The sequence below is a fragment of the Dinoponera quadriceps genome, unplaced genomic scaffold (assembly GCF_001313825.1).
Source record: "Dinoponera quadriceps isolate SergipeBrazil2010 unplaced genomic scaffold, ASM131382v1 scaffold163, whole genome shotgun sequence".
Lineage (NCBI taxonomy): Eukaryota > Metazoa > Arthropoda > Insecta > Hymenoptera > Formicidae > Dinoponera > Dinoponera quadriceps.
Window position 1 is genome coordinate 2,033,982 of NW_014554384.1, and position 27,850 is coordinate 2,061,831.

The window sequence follows — 27,850 nt, forward strand, 5'->3', positions numbered from 1 at the left end:
ATCTATATGCGTCTCTTTAAGCGTTCTTGTGCATAATTTGTGACATCATTTGAACAATCTCGAGCGATTCTCAACTCCGTCAGCGGCGGTAACAAAATTTTATATTGACGTTCAATACGGACGGTCAGACGACTGCTCCAAAGACAATAATTACGTGTTTATATATATTTCTCAGCCGATGACTGTTGTTGATTTCAAATATAACTGGAAGTTGCTGAAGCTACAAATATCCATTTTCAAACAGAGCAATATATGTATAAAATCGAAACACCCAGTAAGATATATACACTGAATCATATATAAACAAATATTTGTGTGTTATCTTTGTGTGTTAGTCAAGCATTATCGATCGCATAATACAAAATTGCCTATATCTACCGACTTGCAAACGTGACACACGTTCGAATTGAAATACTCATCGTAGCATTGTCCAATATATTTAAACACTTCTGTATGTGGCCCGCTCATATTAATATGCCCGATTAATAAAGTCTGCTATTATATACATACTTGTAATATTACTTGAGAAATAATTAGTTTTCTAAATGCGCTATTCACGTTAGCTCATTATTGTTTGTCGAAGTTTCTCGGCCGCATCGTTACGTCGGTTATCCCGCGGACAGTGACAGTGTTCATTATTTCGTTTCTCTCGTGGCCATGAGCTGGATTATTTATTATCCTCAGCTACCTTTCTGCCTTCGATTACCTATTCGGCCGATCATGTTCGTCGGTTTCACGTCATCGCCGAAAAGCTAATAAAAGTACGAGGGCTTCTCGACACGGAACATGAAAGATAAAACAATACCGAAGTTTCGTTGGCCTGTCCATCATCTCCGCCGAAACTCTTCGCGGTAACCGAAGCTCCCCGGAGGGCCTCGTAGGATGTAACGCGGGATGCGCTTCCCGCTTTTATCGAGAATTTAATGCCTCCGTCGCGTTTGCTTTCGGGTCCGGGAAATGAGTTGGGATCGAACGATCGATCGATCTCACTCTGATCGATCGAGCCGGGTCAAACGAGGTCACTCGGATAAGCTAACTCGCGCGACTCGTCGTGATACCCGTTCGTGAGAACTCGAGAGACAGGAGACGCGGATAACGAAGTTCGGTCGTAATGAAGGTTTTACGAGGCCTCGATAAATCTCGTCGCGAGCCTCTCGGCGGCCCGACCTTATAGATATTACTTCGCGAAGTTCTCCGCGGGAATCGCGATGATAAAGCGATCTTCGGTCCCTACATTACGGCGCTACACGCGACGAACGCGGGGGATTTTTCGCTTAAATACGTCGCCGGATCCGGAGTCTCGTGAGTTTTCCGCAGAATCAAGCGTGCGCGCGCGCGCGCGCGCGCGGATAATAAAAAGTTGAGCTGTTATGGAAATCACCGCGTCCACGCTGAGTGACGTCGAGCGGAACTTTCCTCACGCCTGAAATTGTGCAGAAACGTACGACTCGCGGACTGTCTTATCGGAATCCTCGGGGAATAACGAAGGTGCGAAAGTAAGCGACTCGACTCGTAAATGCGCTTTGAGATACGATTTGAAACAACGCCAGTCGTAATTTTGATACTCCAAGGATACTTGCGCTTACTTCAGACGGCCTATAAACTAATAAACGTAATTCCGCTTTAATGATATCGGCACTTATTAAATTCTCCGTTGAGCCTTACATTTTTACAGATTTCACGTTTTAAGACTACCTTGAACGAATCTATTTTGACGCTAAAACAAGGAAAACGAAAATTTGAGACATATCATCGGGATATAAATAGAAGTAAATTATGTTATTGAAATTGAAGAACCTATTTTTCTATTTCATCATCTATTGCGTTGTAGAACTAAAGGTTTAACATAGGGTAAGAATTTCATGAATTTACAGGTGCTTGCGAACCTGAGCCGAAATTTTAAAGCTATTGACGCTCTTAAGGATAGATAGCTTGCGCCTACTCTGATACTTTGTAAACTGGTAAAAAAAAAACTATTTTGACTGTATGTAAACAGTACATAGACTTATTAACTTCTCTGTTGGATCTTTAATTATATAGATTTCATTTTAATACTACCTTGAGCAATTTATTTTGATGCTAAAACAGCGGAAACAGAAATTTAAGACATCATCAGGCCCAAAGTAAAAGTGAATTATATTGTTAGAATTGTGTGTGTGAACCTATTGCTATCTTAGCTCCTACTGTATTGAAGAATTAAGTTCAGATCTATCACAGATATATAGTAAGCCTTTAATCTTTTACTCAAAATGATAAAATATAACGTAACTTCTGAAAAAAAGGCGTTTCTCGCGCTGCCAAAAGTCATAATAACGCTTGAATCTTAGGAATTGCGATATCTGTGACAACATCAGAAATTACGTTGCAATTAATGCTTAAAACAAAAGACTAAGGATCGTGGAACACAGAAGAACGTAAACAGTAGAATTTAAGTAGGAAGAAAATTGACTAATCATAGTCGATTATTCTCCTTACAGTCAAAGAATAATTAACTGTGATTAATCAATTTGTTTACTGCTTACGTTTTTGTGTAAGGCTTAAAGGCTTATGACACCTATTACAAATCTAGAAAGATGCAGATTCAGAGAGAGAGAGAGAGAGAGAGAGAGAGAGAACGAAGAGAGAAGCCTGAAGGTTTAATATGGAACCAAAAAATATAATTTTAATTCGGGAAGTAATTAATTTTTACGTACGGTAATGTAAGCAACGCTCTCTTCAAGCTTAATCTCGTCGATACGTGAAATTCCATTCTCCAATACTCGCAGCGTGCCAGCGTCATCGTTTCAGATTGCCGACGAGCAATTTATAGGCGGTTCATGCGATTTATAATCCCTCGTCGTGCCTATCGTCGCAATCGATGCGCTCTCGGCTAGGCACGTTCTTAGGGCGAATTGTAGGGCAACAACCCTACGTAAAACCCCGCGGTTCCACGTATTATAAAATGCCGAAGGAAGCGTCGCGGAGAACGGTGGTTTCACGAATATTAACAGCCGCTCCCATCTGGGGAAGAGGATGTGCTAGTAAAAAAGCATTAAGGGGAGTTATTATCGGACTACCTCATATTCTCCTTCTCCACCACCCCTCCCCCATCCCTTTGCCTGCCTGTTTGACTGCCAGAGATCCAGAAGAACGAAACGAGATACGAGATAGCGACTGCGAAGGGAGCTCCTTTAGGTCTCCTGGAAGAGCCTATGCCGCATATTCGAGCCCTGCGGGTACCCGGCACCGTTAAAAAGTAGGAAGGAAGGGATGGCTGGAAGGGAGGAGGGTGGAAGGAGGTCGGAGACACCTTTTAATACTCCAGCTCTCGCTTTCCCAAAACGAGAGACATCGCTTGCTTTTCAGCCGGGTATGTTGCCGCTATCAATACCGTCGAGACTGCCCTCTTCCGTCCCTCCGGGTTTACCCTCTCGCAATCAACCCTTATCTCGTTTTTCTTGTCGCCTCCCCTATCTCTCGCGCTCTTCTTCGCGCATCGTCCTCGCTCTTCGCGCAGTCTATTTAATTTAAATAACTTTTTAAAGTTTCCAGCCTCCCCTTTCGTCCCCTTCTATCTCTCTCTTTCTCTCTCTCTATCTCTCTCTCTCTCTCTCTCTCTCTCTCTCGGTGTTCTCTCCTTCCCTGCTCTTTTTTTCTAGCTAGGTTCTCCCTGCTTCCGAAGACACTTTACAACCGGTTGCGAGGTCCGCTCTGTCGTTCACTTTTCCACCACCTTTATCTTTCCCTCATTTCTTTTTCTCAACCTTCCCTCTCCCGCAAATCAACTCGTCCGTTCCCTTTAGCCCTCCGGTTTCAAATCCTCTCCATGGTCTGCGTACAGCAGAGGGACGCTTTTATTCGCCGATTTAATTATGAAATAATTCCGGGTATAATGACTTTGTCCCTCTCCGTTCGACGCGTTTTCAAAAAGTCAAAGGGCGGCGGACAACATCATAATTATTGTCCCTTCCTGCGAATAACGTTAATATCCGATTGCCGGAATCAAATCAAGTGCTCGCTCTGTATCAAATAAGAGACTCAAAGGGGTTCAAGTTAAGCCGTCGAGAAATGAGAATAAAAATCGTCTAATAAACATCTTGAAAATTACGACAATTAAGTACCATAACTATCACGCAAACACATGATTTCGTTTCTACGTGCCCCATCTAATCTTATTAAACAGGTGTTAAGAGTGTGCCAAAGCCGATGAGAAATTTAATAAGCGTCGTAAAGGCGATCTTCAAAAGGTTATATTGTATAAACACTGACAAGATTACGCTATTCTCCTTGTATTTTTCATGTATATAGATCTTACATAAATGTAAGTGAGATAAATGTATGAATGCAATGTGAATGTTACTCCGTTTTACCATTTCTAACGAAAAATCTAACCAAGATATATAAAAATGTTTCCATAAACTTTTCGTATCCTTTTAAGTCTTTAAATTTAATTGAAGGTATAATAAATATTCTTGGAAATGTTTCTAATTGGGGCGTTGACACATTCAGAATATATAAACTGCAGGGTTTCTGTATCAGTTAAATATTGAGGCTAACTGACAGCTAGAGACGTCAATTTTGAAATTTTTAATCGTTTTCGTTACATACCAAACAATGCTCCAATGCATTTTCGTTCGTGTTTTTATTGTGCAAAAACATTTATAATTATAATGTGCAGCTAATAGACATAAACTTTGCAGAAAGAAGTCAGTATTTTATCAGTAAAGTTTTTACGTTTGGCATCTCTTTAAAGGGATTTTTATACCTTTTCAATGAAATTCGAAGAACAAAAAATATGTCAAAAATTTGTGAAAAAATGTTTATATATATTTTGATTAAAATTTCTGTTAGATATCATAAAAAAGTAGCGCACATTTATCGCATTCACACTTACATTCACATAAAATCTATGTATCTATATACAAAAATACATCTATATACAAAAATACAAAACGTATAGCGTGATTGTGTCAATATTTATGTAAAATATAATATTTTGAAGTTACCCTTTCCCCTATATTTTGAAGTTCCCCAACGCTTACCAAGCTCGATTCTGGCATCCTCTTAGCACTTGTTTGATGCGGTTCTGACCATATGTGAGCCATTGGAGGGAGCGATTGCGAGGGAACTTGCGGACGCGTCACAGCCTCGACGCACCACCTAGTTAATAATGAGCTCCGCGACGGGGCTTCTCCGAAGACCCCGCGTAATAACTCATAATTCTGTACGCTGCATAAATTGCACGGCGACGCGGCTGAGATTGATGGGACGGCTCCATCGAGATTAAAGATTCCGTAAATTCCGAAGAAGTTCGTTTTTCCAAAGAAGCACGAACGATACGATCGATATAACAGCGGCAGCGACGATGCACGTGGCGATCGCTGCCGCGATGTATCGATCACGAGCATCTTCGGTCCCTAAGCGGGCTTGACGAGAGAGAGAAAAGGTTCATCGGCCAGACCCTGGTCTTCAAAGTGCGCCCGGGGAAAATTGCATTCCTTCGAGTTTCCCTTCCTGACCCACTCGGGAATCCACCGAACGCCGCCGGATATCACTGGAAACGCACGCCCGGCTGCGCTCGCTTTCCCTCGCGAATAGTCGAAATATGTTTCGCGCAACGGCCGAGAAAAACTCGATGTTTTCGCTCACAACGTGACTTCTCCACGGTGTTTGAGGAGTTAACAATGTTGAACGACATGAGAGAGAGAGAAAGAGAGAGAAAATCGCTTATATGTGAAGAGTATCTAATATTTATAGTAAGATTCAGAACGAGAGTCGGAGAGAATACTTGAATAAACAGCGAAGCATAACGATTCTCCAATGTATTAACGACAGTTTGAGATTGAAGTTGAACGTTCTCTCGTGCGACGTCTGCATCCGTTTTAAAGCGTCTTGCAGCAAGACATTATACGGAGAAAAATAATTCAGAGGGCCAGTAAATTTTTCATGCCGTCGTAGCGAATAAATAAATATACAGGATGTTTCTACTTAAGTATTATCCAGTATTTTAAGAATCTGTTTTTGAGAGGTCATTTTTCATAATGATGCTGTAATAATTTAGAATATAATTTGCTGTAATAATTTGGAATATGAGATTTAATGAGTGTTTTATTAGTTAAATATATCACAACTGATGTATTTCACTAATGTTCACAATTAACGGTTTATATCGTTGTCATATATTCTGTGTCATACTTATATATTAACAATCATATTGTGCATTATATATTGTTAGAACAACTCTGATATATTATAACGTGTTATAATGTATCATAATTAAATATGAAAACCAAAGAGCATAAACTACCTAATATAAAACGGAAAAAATATTAAATATAATTTCTTATTTGTTCTTGATGTTTTGTAGAACAAATATGAAACATCATAACTATTTTACTTTTTATTAATTGACGACACTGATATTATGAAAATTATGCAAAGTTATAAATTGTCATATAAAATTCATATAAAATTAATATAAAATTTTCATATAAAATTAAATTTTTACTATCAGAAACGCTATTACTTTTGAGAACATTTTTAACAATGTATACTATCGTCGTGATGGATAATTTAAGACTATTTAATATTACGAAAAAATTATTCTAAATCGAAAGCGAATAACAGAGTATGCGTTATATTATGACCTACTATTTGAAGTAACATATGGTACAGTTTATTGCATTAGATCATCCGGTACTATCATACATTCTCTCCGCATAGGTATGAAAATTTATCGACAGATCATAACAGAACACCGAATCAAAATACGTGACACATATACACGATGATATTTAAACATTTTACGACGCTTGAACGATAATTATATAATTTTGTAACGATACGCTGTGTATGTGACAGCTATGAAATACAGATGCTTAATTATTTGCTAGCGATCCCTCAAAATACTTGCGTAATCCAGAATATTTTGTAACCGGACACCGTTGTGCAATTCGGCCGCATGAAATTATACATTTCGCATAATTATACAATTACATAATATTATACGCGTCACACAGTATTTATGCGCGCGCGCGCGCATCCAAAATCATTTGACGTTTCGAACGTTCTCTCGCGTTCTCGCGCGGCTTCTCGCGAGTGCGCCTGCCCCGCCGTTTCCGAGCTCTCGGGTTTTTGCGAGAGACGGCAAATCTCGAACGTCCCGAGGCTTCGAGGGTAGCGCGGGAGGATTCCTTTATCGTATCGCCGAAAAAGCCGAAGGTCGCCACGGGGCAAAGGACAAGCCATTCGGAGGACGAACGTTCGCGCCCGAGCGATCTCCTAATCCTATTAAAACGTTATCTGAAATCTCGATGCGGCGCGCACGCTCGCACGCATGTGCGTACATGTGCGCGTAGATAACCGGCTCTTTTTATCCGTCGCCGATAAGCCCGAGCGAGGAGCCTTTGTCCGACCGGTGTAAATCCGAGCCGTGTCGAGGAAAAAAAAAAGAGAGAAAGAAAGAAAGGAAAGAAAAAGAGAGATCGGGATAACGGCGCGCACGGATAATTGAACCTTCGGTAAATCTACTCTTTCACTTTCCCTCGCACGCTCTCCCTCCTCGATAAGGGCGTCTCGTTCCATCCCCATCTGCCCTTCCGTCATCCCCACGCTCGGTGCGCTTTAATTCCACAGAGTACAGCTTTCTCTCTATCGTTATTCAAATTTTTAATAGAATTTCACCGAATGGCCGGCCGAGAGATCGGAACGCTCGATTAAACATTCTTGCCGACGCGCGACGGGGTACAGAAAACGAACCTCGCGCGTTTTCGCGCGAGTAGAACAAAAAAAAACTCGCGTGGCTCGCGACAGATGAGGGGTTTCAAACGGAGTTGGACGATACAATATCGATACATAGGGAAATAGAAATTTCCCCCGCGATTTGTGAAAGAAAACCTCATTTTTCTGGGGGAAATCCTTATTTCCCTACCGTATCGATGCTGTATCGATACTGTATCGGCCAACTTTAACGCCCGTGTTCAGATATGGCGATTGCTAAACACTCTTCGGTTTGATTGTCGCGCATACCGGTGTATTATACATCGAGCTAATGTTCGCTAATCTCCGCGGCGTATCCCGCGTGTTGCGTGCGGCTTCTGGAATTCCCCGAGCCTCGGTGCAGTGACCGCGAAACAGACAGAATACAGTCCCGATTCTGACAGGCAGCCACGGTTATATCCGACCGTGCATACCGCGGCCCCGTGATCGGCCTCAGAAATTCCCGCTGATCGCCGAGATCGGATTGTAGCGTGTGCCATCGGCGTAATATTAACTACCCTCCGGCGGTCCCGCGCGGCCTCTCGTCCGTTGCTTCCTGCAACTGCTCGCGCACAGGTGTAGTCTCAGTAGGATTCCCAAGATCTTGCCGCTCCTTATTCAGATAACTGCGACGCCGCCCCGCCTAAACGAGAGTACGAGAGCAACCGCTTGCGATCCAGAGCTTGCGATCGATCGACGCAAATTCCCAGAGCCGAGAAAAATAGCGACGATGGACGGTGCGCCCGATGATTAAGAAATGAAATACGAGAACTTGGCGCTAATAGAGTAAGAAAGAGAGAGACAATTTTAGTTTTATTTTACGCTTAAACGGGGAAATACAATTCAAAGGGACACCAAATTTCATGCCGCCGTAGTTAATAAATAAATATACAGGATGTCTCTTGATATTTTAAGAGTTGATTTTCGAAGACACTTTTGTAAGGAGTAAATATATGTTTGTATGAACTTTTTTTCATGAGATAACATAAAAAAATCAACTCTTGAGATATTGAACAATACTTGAGGAACATCTTGAATATATACAGAAAAAAAGTGCACAAACGAAATAAACGTAATTACCTCTTTCTCAACCTCTTAAATTAAGTAATATTTTTACTTAAGTACATTTTAATAACTTGTAATGAATATTTACTTGAACGCAATAATATCTTAATTTGTATATAAATTATTGAGTGTAAGTTTAAAATCGTTTTAATTTAAGAGAGTATTTATTAGGATTATGTAATATCTCTTTTCTAAGAAACTTAGTAGTTTTAAATTCAGATTTTCCTATCCACTAAATGTTTTCTAAAAATAAATTCTGATATTTTCAATATTACGAATTTAATACTTGTCGCAGTGGTTTTAACGCATATACAAGTAAATATTTATTTCTACGAAGGAAATATCATATTGTATGTAATCAGTTATTTTTCTACTTCTAGTGAATATTTGTCAAAAAGTACTGAAATAACCATTTTATTTGGATGAAATAAATATCACTTAAACGGTAACATTGTTTTTAAGTATAACAATTTATTTATTACGACAGAATGAAATTTGCTGTCCCTTTAAATTATTCTTCCTGTATAGAAAAAACATCGAAATGCTTCTTTCGTCAGTAAAAAACGTAATCATAGTCGAAATGTTTCTGCGTAGCAACGTACACGTTTCTTTACAATAACAGATGTAGATTATAATAAACAAATATAATAAATAATTGTAAACAAATTTGTGTTCTACTACTCTCTCGCTTAATCACCAGTTTTTTTTGGCTCTGACTGGTCTGCATTTTAATTGATCGATTTGCGATCTTAAGTGTTTCTTAAATTCAAATTTCTCCAGCTATATATTAAACTTGAATAAAATTTTGGAGGAGGCATTATCTCAATTTAAACACGGAGCCGGAAGGTAGATGGTTTCTCGTCTCGGTGAAAGGTTGTAGCTGTACTAAACCGAGTACTAGGAACGACGGATAATCCAGGTAATCGGGTGACACAGGACGATAAGGACGACAAGTTAACTCGCGCTCCTGCGCGCTTGTGAATCGAAACAGTGAATACGAAGTGAGAGAGGTAGCGTGAGGGATAAAGTCTCAACGTCGGACGAGTCGTATCGTTCCGTTTAATTGGCGGCGATAAAACGGACCGATAAAACGCACGTCGTCGAGGAATACCCGGCGGTGTAACAAATTTTCATGGCTGATGAGCCGGCGCGCCCGGGGGTGCGTTAAAGGTGCGCATGTAAAGGGCCGAATGCACGTAACGTGATGCGTACGCGACGACCGTAGTCGAGGAAATAGAAATGGAAACGGTGACGCAAAGAAGCCAACCGGAGCGCCGATACACAATGAGGGCACGTAAAACTTCGGTGGTCGATTGAATTGATTCAGCACTTTCGAGCCTCACAAGCCAACTACGAATATACTCGTTAGTCGATTAGCGACCTCCTCTGCCAAACACGAGTTAATTTAGAATAGACTTTCTGGGACATACGAAAAATATTAACATTAATATTTTTTTTTTATCGTGCAATCGTCCCCTCTTTCTCACCTTTTCACGCCTTTCGCACTAACTTGTCACCGAAAGTGCTCATATACCAACTACGAATATACTCGTAGTTGGCAGCGAACGTGTTAAAATAATTATGTTAAAATATTCGCAAGTCAAAATAATGTTTCATTTTTAAATGATACCCAAAAATGTCAAATTACTAAACTGACATAAATTTAATACATGAAAACATCACAAAAATAATAACATACGGGCTTTGTGTTAATTTAATATTGAAATATTAGTTACAAGTCGATAATACAAGAAAATTTCAATATTTGGATGAAATACTTTTTACTGTGTACATATTGTTATTTAAAAAACTACGGATAAATTTTCGGACAATTTTAATATTGAATGTGCCCGGATTGAATGTACAATTTCAATGGTACATTGTGGAGATTAGTCGGAGAGTCGGTTTTTCAAACAAATATTGGTTATCGGCGCGGGTGTATTTGGACAATCCGAAATTGCTTGAATAACATTAAAAGATCGATCAATTAAAGTTTTTCACGTAAGTTACAGACTCACAGGCATTGAGACGGAAATAGGAAGAGAAACTTTTACAATATCAATGGCATATGGAGTGAAGATCGTAAAAATAAGTTTCTCTGATGCTCAGATTTCTAAGAGCGAACCGATCAATGAGCCTCTCTCGCGTCCGTTCGGCCGGCTTGCTTATTATCATAATGAGCTTTGGGTCCCGGACGAGAGAAGGAGGATTCCTCCGGTAATTCCTCCGCTTCGAAGAAGTAGAAATTTAATTCCATTCATCAAGTATCTCGCGAAGTTCAAGAAAGGGGACCGAAAGATGGAAATAATAAATAACCGAGCGACGCCGTCGTCTCGTCGAAAGGAAGACCGAGGGAATATTAATTTATGACTTAGCCCATTCCGTCGAAATCCTGGTGGCGGGCGATAAAAGCAACGCGGGCTAAATAGGCAACAGATGCGGGAGAAAATGGCTAGGAAATAGAGAAAACACGCGGGCGGGCGCGCGCGCGCGCGCGCGTTGGATACACGAAGCCAGGCGTGATATGACATAGTGCCGAGGTCCGAGCCGCGAGCGAGCGCGACAAATGGCCAGCCATTTGCGAAATAACGCATCGGTAAATCCACCGTGCAAAACGAACGTCAAAACCGCTTCCTCCGTTCCTTCTATCTCGCAGCTGAACGCACGGATTCTCTCGATGGAGTCGCGAGTCCGAATTTCCCTGCCAAAACTACCGCCCGCGCCGCTCATACGTGACTAAACGCATTTTTCAAATGTGTACGACACACAACGCAACGTCAAGTAATTATATTTTCCGTATGGGCGAAAGAAGGAGAGAGAGAGAGAGAGAGAGAGAGAGAGAGGGAGGAAGTTAGCTTTCGCGATTAATAGAACCGCGCTTGTGTACCCCCCACAGTTTCGACACACAGATTTCATATATTTTATCACGCGTATTGCATTCCGATTTCTCGTATTCGTATTTTGCGTGTTCTCATTAAGCACGGTTCACACATCAACGATTCACGCACGAACATTCGCGATGAAGGGAGGACCGAGGCTTTTCCGCTACTTCGCTCTTATTAGCTCAATTACTCCGGGATCGGACAGCTCGCGACCCGACGCTCCTTAAAGCCGTCCTTATCGCGCCGACAACACCGTAAAAAAGGAGCACGAAGGGACGCGAGACGTTGGGCGCATCGTCGAGACGAAGGGCAGAGAGTCATCGGGCGCGATAGCGAAATCGAAGAGGCCGCACAGACCGACCGATCGGCGGAGATAGGGAGGAGGAGAGGAGGGGTGGGAGGAGGGTGACGGCGGAGGGATGGAAACAACGGTAGTTAGCCTACTATCTAGCGTGTTTATGGTAATTCGGGCCATCCCGCGCTGACCCGCAGGAGTAGCATGCATATACATCAGGCCGCCTCACTTTGACGCCGATCTATCCGGCGCACCCTCCATATTCTCCACGGAGTCCAAACACGGCGGACCGGCATCGCCCGCTCACCCTGCCCCGTCTACCCCATCACGCCCTTCGCTCCCGTCGCTTCTCTCCTTTCCCTCCCCCTCTCCTTCTCTCTGTTGCTCCCTTCACTTCGCTCTTTCGAAGTTCCGACTCGCCCCCCTCGCGACACTCTCGAGAGTTACGCAATTTGGTCGTCGGCCAACATTTCCATCGGGTCGGAACAAAAGGGCCGAACAAAGAGAGAGAGAGAGAGAGAGAAGGAGTGACAAGAGAGAGGGGCAGGGGAGCGAAGAGGCGACGTCAGAAATTCTGGTGGGCGCGCGCGGGGGGCGTCTTTCTCCGGAAGAATTCGTGCTCCGCTTCCGACGGCGCGTTGAATTTTCCGGCGGCGCGCCGGTTCGCGGAAATTTCGAAGGGAATGTCGCGTACGACCGCACATTTTTTCGCGGCCCTTCAAATCCGTCGGACTGCATTTTTGCCGGCGGCGATGGCGGCGGGTGGATTCTTCCTTTCCGCGGTTTCATCGAGGCGCCAAGCACGGACGGCAGCGGCGACGGCGATGACGACGACGAGCGGGGACAAAATTCGAAAGTCTTCGAATGCGCTTCCGAGATACGTCAGAACAGGAGCGACTGTTTGGACGAACCGGCGAAACTCAGTTATGTGAGGAGAATTATTTCTTACCTCGGAAAATCGGTAACCTCTGGCTACACGTCCAAGAGCGACGAATGAAGATTTCTTTTTGGCTTAGGTTGAGATATTGGAGATATTCTTCTTAAACAAACTGTTTTGTTACACGTCAGGCGGCAAAGGTAATAATAATAGACCTAGTCGTCTCGTTTCCCTGGAAACAATTCGCGGAGTCTTTCTTCCAGGCTCCATCGCGTTTATGTATTATGTTTACATAAATTGTCGAAATTTTGACGGCTCTCGGATGCGACGACGTTAGCGCTCGCGTATGTTCGCTTATTATTACCCTTGAACTCATTGGAGAAGGTGTATCTGAGACATATGGCGACATGTTTGTCTTTCTTTAGGAGCTTCTGTCAGACGAAACCTCATCTGTCGTTTGAAGCAAACAAGTTTACATCTGTCTTAACCGGAATAATCATTACTGATATGTTCCAAATGAGTGTATCGCACATGAACCGAAACATGATTTGCACTTACATTAGTTTTTCTAATTCGCGTAATAGGGTTACACAAATAATAATAACAATTTCATTCCGTACATTTAATACACGCACATTTAATATGCCACACATTCACACATTCATATACACATATTCACACATTCCCAAAAGAAGAATAATTTTCAACGGACGGAAATGTACAACTTAAACAATTAGATAGCTGCACTGGGAAAAAGTCCAAAAAATATAAATATATTTATCCGATGGATATTAATGACATAATTACACCAATATCTTTACACTAAGAAAAGACTTTGTTTGAGAAAATGAGAAAATTTTCCCCGATCAGTAGCTGCGCCACAATGAAAACGACCGTTTATTCTATACGAATGAAAGAACTTAGATTTAAGTAAATATGTTGGTGCTCACAGAAAAGAAATATTTTATTTTTTAGATATTTTTTCCCTCAGTGCACAGTTGGAATGCCGTCGAGTCTAAGCCAAAGGAACCGAGATGAGCGTGCGGCGGGCCTCGCTTCTGTGCGGAGGAAATTGTTGGCTCTTTTACGCAAATCTCTTTTACGGGGCTGGGAATTTTCGGAACGTATTAAGCGGGCAAACAGAGCGAGAGCGCGAACTTGTTGCTTGTGTTCGCAACTTTCCGGCGATGCTTAACGAGCTTCGCAAGGGTCGCGCGCGATCCTGCCATCCCCATCGCGAAGCCCCGCTTCTCCCCCGCTTTTCTCCGTTTCTTCCCGCGTCGGTGCCGTGGCTCTTTATCCCTAACCGAGCTTCCGGTACGCCCTGTCTCCCCGGGCTTCACTCTCTATCCATTTATCAGTCGTTGCCGGGCAAGAGATCAGAGGGAGCATCTCGATGTCGCTCTCGGCAAAGGGTAGCTCCACCCTTTACTGGACTACCGAGCCGGCTGTAATTCGTCCCGCTGCCGCCCCGTTTGATCGACTCTTCCGTTCGAAATCTCGCGTGCGTCCGCCGCCGTCCGTCCGTTCCTTTGAGACCGGCAGTGATCCGTGATCAAGATCAAGGTAAAAGTGGTCCTTTCGAGACGAGTGATCCCCGGAGAAATTCCACCCTCCCCCCCCTCCGCCCGCCCGGATACATCGATACCGCGATCTCTTGACCGGCTAACAGACGACGTATCGTCGGCGAGCAGTTTAACTTTGATGTAGTAGCCCGCCGAGTGAAACGATTGCGGGCGAAGTAATAGAGCGGCGCTCTCGGCGCAAAATCTCGCAAGCATCCACAAAAAGGGAGACCGGTGAAATTCGGCAGGAAGGCAAGCGATAGTTCGAAAGTCGCTTGTCCGTCGTCTGTCCGATTATTCGCGTGGAATGGTCTGAGGAGGGGCTCGACTTAACTAGCACTGCATCTCGCGTCGCGAAATCGTTGATTGGTCGTTTCGAGGTGATCAGATCGGCGTGATAGCCTTAACATCGTCGTGCAATTAAGTTATTGGCATTTTCCTAATCGTACGCATTATTTATTATTTATTACTTATCGGGCGATATTTATAATCCAGTCTTATATCTAAGATCGTCTAAAGTTCGTCTTGAGACGCTACGTAGCTGAAAAAGGCTGAAAAGGGAAATTAATATACATCGTCTCGTTCATAAATTCTTATACAGCTGCAAAACATGCTATCCCAAAATGAAAAAATTAGACTTGAAAGAGATGATTTTGGAGACATTTCCTTTATTCACATCACGAAAGCCTCGAATATCAAATCCCCCTTTAACACGTTGACTGCCAACTACGAGATAACTCGTAGGTTGGTTTACTTGCCCAGGACGCCAACTACGAGTTATCTCGTCGCTTCAATACTTGATTAAATCAAATTGGCTTCTTAGACCAGAATCGTGAAAAGTTCCGCGGCAGTCAACGTGTTAATCACTTTTACTATATGTTGAAAATCGGAGCTAAATTTTGATTTTAATTGTTAAATTTGTAATCAACGTCACAAAATTAACTAGAATTAATGGTTTAGATCCAGGAAACATATCGTCGATCTATGTGAAAAACCATGCCAATAATTCGGGAATTTAATTTTCCACAATCGGAATAACGATGTCTTTTCACGAATCGTCGGTCGGAAGGCGCGCAATTAATCACTAACCGATCGTTTCTCGCCGATTGACGTTCTTAGATATGCGACGAAAGGAGGAAAGAGTTGGATTTGGGCAGGGTTGGTCCGATTTAAAGGGTAAATAAAATGCCAGCAACTGGCGCAGCGCGACGCAATGTACACGCTGCGGTGATGTCAAGTGAATTTGCGGTGAGATTCGCGACCGGCCGCAAAGTTTGTTAGTTGGTTCGTCCGAACTCCTGGCCGCGGACTCACGCTGTTACACGCATGTACCGACGCTTCCGATCGTTCGCTTTCCCAGCGGGGCCATTCGCTACGACGAACGGTCCGCCGCAAAGCCGGTAAGGAGATACGAAGCTTGCAGCGATAGGCAAAGATTGATAACTTCACGTTGCAGAAAACTCACCGAGGTAGTTCGAACATTATGTGAAAACTGTACGACACGTTTCTAGAGATACGTTATTAGAGTGCAGAATAATGTACTTGTTATAATAAAAATATATTTATATACATGTGCGTGCGTGTGCGTGTGTGTGTGTGTGTGTGATTATCGGAGATCATCACATTACATATCGCACAAAATATACAAGGTGAGCCATTTAAAGTGGTACAAGCTGTTTTCTCTGGAAGTACGCATCACAGCGAAATATGTTTTCGATAAAAATTGTTTGGATTGAAAGGTGAAGAAAGACAAGGATACTAATTTGACCTTGAATGGATGTATCAAGGCTATATCAAGGTCGCCATGAATTTTTGTAATGGATTCATATGGTTTATGTAACATATATTGATTCTCCTAATTATTTCATACATAAAAGTATTAAAAATAAAATCACCGAAAGTTGAATACTTTTAAAAATATTATATAATTTATCTTGATACTTTTCATTATATAATATAAAAATATCTTGTGAAATATTCGCTTTTCGATAAATTTACTTTAAGACTTCTTTTAATATATATATATAGTATAATATATATATATAGTATAAAACGGGTAGAATTTATTGCTGAAAAAATTAGAAGAATCTAAAGAAAATCGTTGAATTTTCCAAATACATTGATGCATCAATATGCAATGATTAGTATTATTAAACGATATTTTTTATTCTTTTACATTCGAAAATATTAAAGTGAAATTATCGGAAAGCGAATATTTACAAAATATTTCATATCTTACTGAATTATCGTACTGAAAAGTATCTGAATAAAGTGTAAAATACTTTTAAAAGTATTCGTTTTTCAATTATCTTACTCTAATACTTTTATACGCAGAATGATAAGAGGAGTCGATTTGTATTAACGAAACTGTATGATTCCGTTTAAACCGTATGATTTCGTTTAAAAAATTCACGATGATCTTGATATGATCTTGCCACGTCCATTCAAGGTTAAACTAATATCCTTATCTTTTTAACACCTTTAAATAAAACAAATTTGATGTAAAAAAATTTCGCTGCGTGTCGCCTATTTGTGTGCGCCTGTGGTGCGTGTTTTCAGAGATAACAGCTTTAAATGGCCCCTATATAATTAAAAGAATGCTATCGCAGAATGAAAGAATTTCAAATAAGAGCTGAATTTACAAAGTGAGATATGTGAGGGTCGCGTGAAAAATTCGTATCTTTTTAACATTAACAATTGGAAACCAACGATACCGTACAAACTCAGATCACACTGAATATTTTTCAAAAATAATTGGTCGTCCTCTCGCGATGTTCGATCGCAATGTAAACTTCTCGAGTCAAATTAATTTCTCCGGATCGTACGTCCGTCCGGCGGTAATAAAAATCGTCAAAGAGCCCCTCGGGCAACGTTGGCGAAACTTTCCATCCGCGTAAGCGTCGTGTAAGCAGTTCTAAAACGACCGCCGGCAACACGGACTGAATTCACCGTGAAAGGCGTGTCGGACACGGTCGTCGTCGTCGCTGCTAACGAGAAAATTAGCCATTTGCGGCCACACAACTGGAAGCTCAGTTGCAAGCACTCGCGAGCACCTCGTAATTGCGCGGGACTCGCGTGGGCAATGGCGAAATCGCGTGTATCGTCGTATCATTTCGCGAGGCGAAGCGGAGCGGAGTGGGTTGATCCACATTCCGCGATGGTTCTCGAGAGAGGAACGCCGCGGAGTTTCGTCCAAGCGCGCCGAAGGAGTTTCGCGAAAGCGCAAAAACAAACTAACGATTCGAGAATGCGGGCGGTAATCCATTCTCCCGCTGTTGAGATTTCAAAGTACTATCGGAATCCTTTACGATATGTACCGCTGGTGAACGAAATTAATAATATTAACTGAAAAAATGGAATTATGACAGAATTATGGACGCTCTTGAAGTAGTTGGTCCGTGGCTACTGTTGATTGTTAGAAGGATAATGGTTAATATAATATGAAGCTTGACAAATCTGTGATAAGTGTTTATGAATATGATTTATGATGTACAGTTTGGACATTGTAGTAAGAGAATATTAGTCAAAAATATTGTTTAAAATCTTAATATTTAAAATCTCATAAAAAAATAATCGTTTCCGCGCTTTGACGTGTAACACTGGCTGGGACTGCCGTATTAGGCTTATGTTATGAATATATCATATGTAGATGATAGATGTGTGTGCACACGAATGCACGCTACTATATGCTTGTGATATCCGATTTTTTTGTATTTCTTTCGTATTTTTCGCATTTTTACTTATTGATTATGGATTTTTAAGATTATTTAAACGTTTTATTTTTAAAACTACCTAAGAGGAAATATAGAGAGTATAATATTGTCAAATCTTGACAGATTAGCTATGATATATTTTAACCGTTATCAGAAATGACTTTAAATATTCATTTCTGAAAAATTAAATAGTCAACTATCTTATCAATTTTTTTATAATATTTATACAAGTCGCTATTACCGTCTTGTTCATAAAATCATCAAAGTAATTTGATTGTTAAAATTGAAAACTTGAATAGGAAACTCATTATACCTGTGATACGTATAATGTTAATTTTTACTGAATATTAGCACGGTTAATCTTTTTCTAATTTTACATACATGTAGATCGTATTTCGATTAAGATGCTGTTAAAATTTAAAAAAGATTCTAAATAAAAATTAACTTATGGACCAACTACCTTAAATCGCGTGATTTGCTCACCGAGAAAATAACTATAATTCCTCTCTGTCTAATAATAACATAATACAATAATAAATAATAAATATATGCAAGAGAATTATCCTTGTCTCGTGTTGTCCAGAGGAAAAGGACTTATTTAAATTTCGCAAAGGTTGTGGCTTAATCTATCGATACACGTCATCGTCACATGCATTTTTCAGGAGCAAACGCGTCGTCATGGATAGACTTGTTCGCTCGACGCGTAGCTATATTCGAGTATGTCCGGGGATAAGCTGCTTATAGAATATAGAAGTGAGGAGTGTCTCCACGATTGGAACACCGTTTGCAAGATTAACTCTCCCGGTGTCTTACGTCCTCTGATTAAGTACTGTTCGCTTGATTTCTTTATCTAAACTCGATTGTATTCTGCGCGCGTCATCCATTCAGTTAACATCAAGACCCATTCGGAGCGTTTCAACAAACGAAACTTTATCATCGATTCCTGCGAAATTTTAATCCAACGTATCTTCTCTCGCGAGGACACTCAACATTGATTCTGCGATCAACGAAATCGGAAATTGAACCGATACCAAAAAATGTTGTCAAGTTCGTATCTTCACGCGCTTCGTGTTTGTGTGTGTGTGAGAAGTAGGAGCGGATTTCGGGGACGCGATCTTTGTTTAAACGACGTTCGTTATATATGTCAAAGCGTATCGCCCGGCGTCGTTTCATGATCTCTTCGGTGGGGCTTTTACGCGGCGAAAGCTCAGAAAGCGAAGCTGCAAATCCGCGTGGGAGACGCTCGCGGCGTGACGGCCGCAATCGCCGCACCTCCACGAACGCCACCCCGGTAGGTTTGCATATTTATGACTGTTTATAATGTATAATTGACGGGAATCCGCGTGCCACATCGTGTGCCGCGCGAAGCCACCGGGCCAGAAGCTACACTGCCTTCCGCGAGCCTCCGAATCAGATTAGCGGCTTTGCATTTCGGTCCGACCTCGGTCGCACCCGCCGCTACCGTCCATCTCTTCTACCCTACTCTCTCTCTTTTTCCTTATCCGCTATACATATATTTATATATATGCTGTTAAAGTCGTATGTATCGTTCGGAAATAATTCTGCAAATTGCGTCGCGGATTTGCCTTTGCAATCGGTCGGCCCGTGTTCGCATTTATTACCTTAGATATTAAATAAGTATTGACACGCTGAAAGAGTGAGAGAGAGAGAGAGAGAGAGTAAATTAAAGGCCAGATTTCTGCCGTAGATTTTAAAATCATTTTATTTTATTACGTTTACATGGATAGTTTACGTTTTGTCTACAAGATGCTTGCACAGACTTTTTTCATGTGTAGATAATGTAAGCTATTTAAAATATTATAAATTGTACATTACAGTATAAAGAGGAAGAATAAATTATTGGTCGAAATTTTAATGTAAACTATAAAATAGTTCAAGTATCCGATTTTGGTGTCAATTGTGAAGATATTTAATATTAAAAATTAAAAAGTTGATATATTTACATGCAAATATAAGACAGAAATGTTATCATTTAAATTCATCAGTGAGCTTTTAATCTGGAAAAAAACAATATTCCTTAATTCGTAATTACGTGATAAACACAATATGCATGATATTTATTTTTCATTTTTAGCAGTGTGAAATTAAATTCGCCAAACCTGCTATTAATTTTTCATGGCATCATAAAATATTAAAATTGTGCCGTTACGTTTAAACTAAATAATATTACCAATCTTTGATAGATTATCTTAAATTAAGTTAGATATAATCCATTATATGCACATTAAAATATCTGTATAGTGATAACAAATATATACATATTGTTAATATATATGTTGTTATTTAAGTTTATACCTGTGAACTTTTAACAGAAACAAAAAAATAAAAATAAGACTTATAAAATATAAAAAGAAGATAAGCCATTCCATAATGGGATTCATAGACTGTGAAATTTTTGCCACATAGATGACATATTATATATAGCTTACACTGTCTACGCGTAGACAAGATTATTGTATTTTACATGGAAACGCCTAATTCTGGGGTTAAAAATTAGGGGTTAAAGATATTTGTCATAATTTTCCAACGAAGGTAACAAAATACTCTCAGAGGCATACGTTTCTTTTATTTTAGCTATTTTGCAAAATATCCAAAGTTCGTTGCAATCAATGAAAAAGATATATTTTCAGATCTCTTCTTGTGGGTGTTATTTCTCATTTTAAACATGACTGACTCACATCGTGTGACACGTGCGCTTAACGCGCTTGCGAGCCAACTGTAACTACATAGTAGAAGCGAGCAACACCAGCGGTGGTGTCTCACAACACTAGTCCTTCGTTTGCTGGCGGTCGTATAATAACCGTTTTAATCAGCGGTTTTAAACCAGCGAGTTCTCATTGACGTTTTATCGCGGTTGATTATTCCCGACACGCGAGCCTCTCGTGTCGGACAAACGAGCTGGATAAACTTTTTACTGCCGTGGCGAAAGCTTACCTACCTCTTGCGCAACTCAAACCCGAACATAATCCGGCATAGTTTGTAAATTTAGCCGGGACGGCTTTTATTTGTCTCCTGCGGTTCCGTTTGCTTTCTCCGCCACGGGAAATATAATAATTTAGGAATATTTCGGCATGCTCGTACGAAAAGAATGTCAAATTAGCATGTTAGAATTTTAATCTCTCGCTTATTAAAACGGATATTATTATCTTTCCTTTAATCGTGTGAAGCAACACAGATTAAAGAAAGTTGGCATGTAAAACATTAAGAAAAATATAATTTTTGCTGCGGAATTTATTACAACGTATGTAATAAATTTCGATATGTACCGTTGGAATTTCAGATATTCGAATACAATTAATGCATAATGCCGCTAAATCATAAAAACGTCGGCATCTTTTACATGCAAACCTGACCTTAAAGTATTATATATAGTCGTACTGAATTGAATTTACAAGAGAAATACGAATGAGACTTTTTATATTTCTATTTTCTAATTAGAATGATTCCGGTTGGATTGTTTGTATTACGACAAATTATACAGAGAGAAAAATTTCTCTGGATTTAATAAAATTTCTTTAATTAATACAAATTTGTCTTTTGGAATGGAGCAAACAAACAAATATTTGATTCAACCAATAGGATTGTTTAGTTTCTCCAATAATAAATATCTTTACATTAAATAACATTAAATAACATGTATTTCTTTTACATTTTCANAATTGTTTGAAAGAAGTAGCACTATGTTAGAAAAATATTAAAAAATTTCTTTGTTTCCGTGGAATAATATTTAATATATAATGGAATACATTTTTCTGTTATCGAATACCAAATATTATTCTTCTAAATAATACTGATTTTCGAAACAAACAACATGATTTACTATAATGAAACAACAACGTTTCCATTCAAATAAAATGATATTTGATTTCAATTGTTTTTATTAAACAAACTTAAGTCAAACAAAAATGTGTAGTGCATTCAAAAAATCTTTTTCTTTGTGTACTGAAATAAAATATATAAAATATTGACAATTTTTATTGAAAAACAAAGCAACTACTGTCCGATATATTTTTCATTAGTAATATTCATGATTTATTCAAAGAAATTATCTCGTGCATTGCAATAATCTTATCGCAAAGTCGTGTTATTTTAAGTTTTTCAATATAGAATTGTATTCTCTATTAGAAAGCTGTTTTCTTATTAAATATCGTATGTCGTATTATCGGACACTGTGAATTTTCCATAATATATCAAGATATGTGAAAAATGCGATAATTGCTGCAATTTTGAAAGAAGATTCCCTTAATCTTCCAGCAATATTTTAATGTAAAGTTATATATTGTAAGGTTGCTAAAATATTGACATAAGATTCCATTAACTTTCCAACAATATTGTAATATAAGATTATATTGCAAGTTTAATGGTATATACCAGTAACTTTCTCATTAAATTATGTAAGGTTGTAACCTCCTATGTAACTTTAATGCAATGTCCGGTGCTGTGAGGGCAAATATTCCGTCTGAAATATCACTCGAGAAATAATGTGCGAAACTCGGCACTTCGGTGAAAGTAATAGAATTCGTGAATGCGTGTTAGTTACAGTTGTCTACACGATGATTGCTCAGAGAACATTAAGAAAGTGTTTACATGTATTTCTGAGTATTCCGGCAATTGTTGACAATTTTAAATGTAATTAAAGATATAACCAGCTACAAATTTCTGTTACCAAATTCAATATCGTGAGTAAATTTTAAATGATATGATAGGGGGTATACGGTGTCATATTATTATAAAGATTCATCATTATATTAAGTATATCAGAGATCAGTTGTGATGTAGAGTTTTCATATGTTTTACTGTAAAATAATCTTATGTAACTTTTAATTTTTTTACAAATAAAATAAAATTTTTACGTTGCTTCACTTTTAAAAGATACAAAATAATAAATAGTTAAATATATTCTTCACATACTTAAACGATCTTAGCTCCGTATCGTGACCTGTTAAAAATTGCAATAACTTTAGAGAAATTTCTGAAATATAATGTATGAATTGTAAAAACAACCATCAACCACTGAAAGTATGCCAATAATAATTAACTTTGTGGTAAAAAACAATACAACTGCTATTAAATATTGTCTTTATTGCAAATATATCTATCTAATTTAGACACATAAGAACTAACTTAATAATAATAATAATGTTTATATATTTATATATATTGTAGGAATAATAATATATATATAATTATTCTATTATGATAATATGTCATAATATTAAAAATAATATAATTTACATTATTATTATTATAGTAATTATTACATAAATGATACTAATAATTTATATGTTATTTTATTTTTAACAATGCTATTGAGGTGTTACAATAATTGTTACAAAGATGTTATCATAGACGGGATTTAACATTTCTTAATTTTTCAAGCATACCATTCCCCTCTTTTTTATCTTTTTGCTCGCCTGGATCATGTAAGTTCTTGTAATAAATGAGCCAAACATTACGATAAAACACAAAATCAGTATCAAAGTTTCTATATGGTCTAAAAGCTCTGAATATATTTTCGATACTAAAAATAGGTTTTACCGCTGTACTCAAAATATCTTGTATCCTATGCGAATCTTCTCTCGCTTTATCTGCATCACGCATAGTTAGGAATAACGGGCAATTTTGAGTCTTTAATGCTAATAAAGATTCGTCCCATGTTGCTCTATTATCAAGAGTCGCATTAAGGTTTGCTTGAAATCCTATAATCACATCTGGCCGATGATGTAACTGACAGGACATATATTTGTGGTAGGGCAAGGAATGGCATTCGTAGTAAAAAACCTGTCCACGTGCGTTGCAAGCTTTACATATGCCATGTTGAACGCAAGTGAACGATAATTCCGGTCCTATCAATATAACAGTTATTCTTTTTATATTATGCGAGAGATGCAACAACAATTCCCAAGCTGACAGGCCGTCTCTGTCCACAGCGTTTGCGGCTATAACATGGACGATGAAATTGCTCTTCACAAGTAGATGCATTAAGTTTGCCATCTGTATCCCGTAATAGAGTGTCAACGGTCCCGATATATAATCGCTAAAGATGAAATCTGAATTAGTCCACAGCTTATGCATCCCCCATGTTTTTCTCTCGCATGGCACGTATCCCAAAATAAATGAAACAGTGTCGAAGCATGGTATGGCGGGATCAGGAAAGTTAGGAGCAATGACCCGATTTGATATAGTTGCGGAGGGCTCCATAGTTACGATATCCAAGTTGAGCATCAGCAATAGCTCTTTGCAGTTAGCGTCGTGGTGCAGTTGCCGAAATACCGCAGCGTGTTCATCACAGTAGCAGCTGCCGTAGCATTTTGTGCAGTGTTGTAGTCCGTCCCGTCTGTGACAAATAAAACATGACTTTCGGCACATGAGCATCTGTTCCTCGTCCGGCTGCAGTTTACGCTTCAAACTCGACCTGACGAGCTCCATCAACTTTCTCTTCGCCGAGATCCAGACGAATAGATCAACACGGTAGGGCACTTGGTTGCACTCTTTTGACAAGTTTTCGCATATAGACAAGCAGATATCGTAGTGATCAATACAGTGCTGACTTCTATGTTCTTCGCTGCAGTAGAAAATCATGCGGCAGTTTTCACACGGTAGCAACTCGCTGTTGCCTCCTGTAGTCGCTTTACTTCGCTTACACACGTGACAAAGATTCGGATTAAAGAATTTATTATAATACTGATTCGTGCATGGACCTGTGTATAAGTACAATGCTTCTTGGGGGTCCATACTAATATGTCTGATGAAGTGCTTGGGAGTATTTTGGACGATATTATCTTAGAAATATAATGTTCTATCTTGTAGATAGAAACTAATAGAATTCTCTGAACAAAAGTTTACAGCTGTACTATTGCTCCGAGGACGTTAAGAAGGTATTTATATCTGAAAGACTCGGAGATTATTGACAATTTCAAACGTAATTGAAGTTATAACGAGCGTTCGGAATGTCAAATTCAACACAACGAGTAAACTTGAAATATACGGCGCGAGGGGCACATATATAGTATTATGTTATTATAAGGATTCATTATCATATACATATATATATTGTTAAGTAACTCTTGGAACAATTGCCATGTATCTTATAAATATTTATCGTTGTGCGTATTATTAGGTGAAATTTATTGAACTAATCGTGATACGTGACGGATTTTATACGCTTCTATGTAAAGCAATCTAATATTTATAATCCGTAAATTTCAATTTTTTCTCAGGAATCTTGAAATTTCTATATGTAAGAACTTTCTATATGTAAGAACTATTTTTATTTCTATACATAGTAAAAAATTTGGTGTCTAAATGTTAAAATTTTCTTGTGTTACCAACTTTTAATTATTATTTCAATATGAAATTAACACAGAGCTGATATGTTACCATTTTCGCGATGTTTTCATGTGTTATATTTATATCAGTTTAGTAACTTAACATATTGTGTTTGTTATCTCAATATTTTGCGTTAAATCGATATTTAACATATATAAGTGTTAACATATTTTATACTTCAGTGTTGATTAACAAATATATTAATTAACAAATATTGAATATTGGTGACAATTTTATATGTTAAGATTTACAGACAAATTAATCTAACCCACAATAAGTTAACATCTTAAAACTTAGGCAATACGAAATACACGTGTAGCTAAAATATAGTAGTGGTGTAGCAATTAAGGTAGGTGACTCAAAATTTAAAGTTCCCGAGTTCAAGTCCCATCAGTGCAGTGAGCACATTTATTAAAAAGGATAGTATTGAATCTTTACTAAATAACACAAAAAGATCTCAGATCATTGATGACATCTTAAGAACGCGATTAAAAAAAAAGTAATAAATAAATTGTTTTAGCGTTCGTTATATTTAACATTATAAATATGTCAATTTAATGTCAAATGTTACTATTACAAGTAAAATTTAAGTAAAAATAACTAATATCTTGTTTTAGAAGAAAATGTGTTAGTATCAATTCATTAACATTTTTAATTTGTGGACAAGTAACACACGACAAATGAATTATTTCGACGTAAAATGTAGAGTAGACTTTCAATATGTGAAAAATGTTAAGTTTAACATTTCATTTTTTACTATGTAAGAGCGAAATTATTAGGATAATTTAAGTATAGCTCGATATGCTAATATAAAAATAATCATTTCGTATTAACTGATTCGTATGGCAATATTTGATTCATTAAATGAACTTGTTGAATGTTTCTTTCAATCACATCGCAATTAAATTAAGAATAATGTACAAATGAGATCTATCTAATTTTTACTAGTGACGTTCGCAATTATATGTCAAAAGTAGTCATATGTCAAGTTCATGATTATAAAAATTATACGGAACCAATTGATCTTATATTTTTTCTTCTTTTACAATAATGTCACCAAATTGATGATACAATCATAAAGAAGAGTTACTGACTCCATTCGGGTGATGTAACGTCTCGTAAACCACCACGTATTGATTACGATAACTCACGCAATCGTACTGCAAATCTTTGTACGGCCTGCAAGCAGTAAATTTATTTTCCTTCATAAAATCAGGCCTCAGAGTTATACCCAGAACATTTCTTATCGTAGTTATGTCATCTTGCATGTTACGCAGTGATGTAGCAGTTAATATTAACGGACAGTTTTGATCCTGTAACTTCCTTAAAGACGCTAGCCATGTCTCCTTGTCGTCGAGTTCCGCTTGAAAACCCACAATGATATCCGGTTTCCTGTACACCTCATTGATCGCGTAGTCGTGGTACAGCATCGGATAACATTCATAGCGAAGGATTCGTCTATGTAATTGGCAAGCTCTGCATATGTTTACATTATCATAATCGAGCGTTAATTCCGGGCCGATCATAACGATCAGCAGTACTCGTGTTTTAGTCGCAAAGTGCAGAAACAATTCCCAAGCTGCCACACCGTCTTTGTCGACGGCGCTCGCAGCTATGACGTGAACAGTGAAGACGTCGCTTCTGTTCGTATTCAGAAGATTTAATAATTTCGTCTCCCACATGGCATAATGGAGCGTCAGCGGGCCCGATATGTAATCGGTGTAGATGAAGTCGGTATCGATCCACTCCCGACCTGTTCCCATCAGTTTTCTCGCCGGCAGCACATAGCCTGAGACAAATGAAACCGTGTCATGATAAGGTATCGATTGATTAGGAATGTTATTGAATTGCAGCTGTAGACAATTCGCGGAGGTTCGGAGGACCGCGATATTCAGATTGAGCAACAGTAGTAGCTCCTCGCAACTGGACAAATCATGCTGCCGGCGAAACTCTTCCGCGTGCTCGTTACAAAACTCGGCGGAACAGCAGTGCTCGCAGGTCCGCAGTTCAGCCTGTTGATGACAGATCAGGCACGATCTTCGGCAGATGAGCATCTGCATCTCGTTCGTCAGCAGTTCGCGATTCAAATCCTTCTGGACTAATTCGATGAGGAATTTTCTCAGCGCTAACCATTCGGCCGATTTATAGCGATTATTGTTGTCTTGCGGCCTTTTTACGAGATACTTCGCTATTGATTTGCAGATATTCATGTGTTCCAGCCAGTGCTGCATTTTGTGCTTCTCGCTGCAGTAAGAAATCATGTAACACTGATTGCATACTATCAACCTGCCCGCGAATCTTCGTTTACAAACGTGACAAAGATTTGGATTGAAAAACTCGTTGTAACCAGCGGCCATCGGTGGTTC

The 27,850-nt window shown here is 39.0% G+C and overlaps 2 protein-coding genes across 2 annotated transcripts; both read right to left on the reverse strand.

The window, feature by feature from the left end:
* Nucleotides 1-23,498: 23,498 nt before the first annotated feature.
* Nucleotides 23,499-24,890, reverse strand: LOC106747642. Its single transcript, XM_014625365.1, has one exon. It carries the CDS (start codon nucleotides 24,888-24,890, stop codon nucleotides 23,499-23,501), a length of 1,392 nt encoding a protein of 463 aa, XP_014480851.1.
* Nucleotides 24,891-26,557: 1,667 nt separating this feature from the next.
* LOC106747645 lies at nucleotides 26,558-27,841 on the reverse strand. Its single transcript, XM_014625379.1, has one exon. The coding sequence runs from the start codon at nucleotides 27,839-27,841 to the stop codon at nucleotides 26,558-26,560; it is 1,284 nt and encodes a 427-aa protein (XP_014480865.1).
* Nucleotides 27,842-27,850: the final 9 nt, after the last annotated feature.

Coding starts and splice junctions, on each gene's coding strand:
- LOC106747642 (XM_014625365.1), bottom strand. CDS start 24,890: ATGGACCCCCAAGAAGCATTGTACTTATACACAGGTCCATGCACGAAT.
- LOC106747645 (XM_014625379.1), bottom strand. CDS start 27,841: ATGGCCGCTGGTTACAACGAGTTTTTCAATCCAAATCTTTGTCACGTT.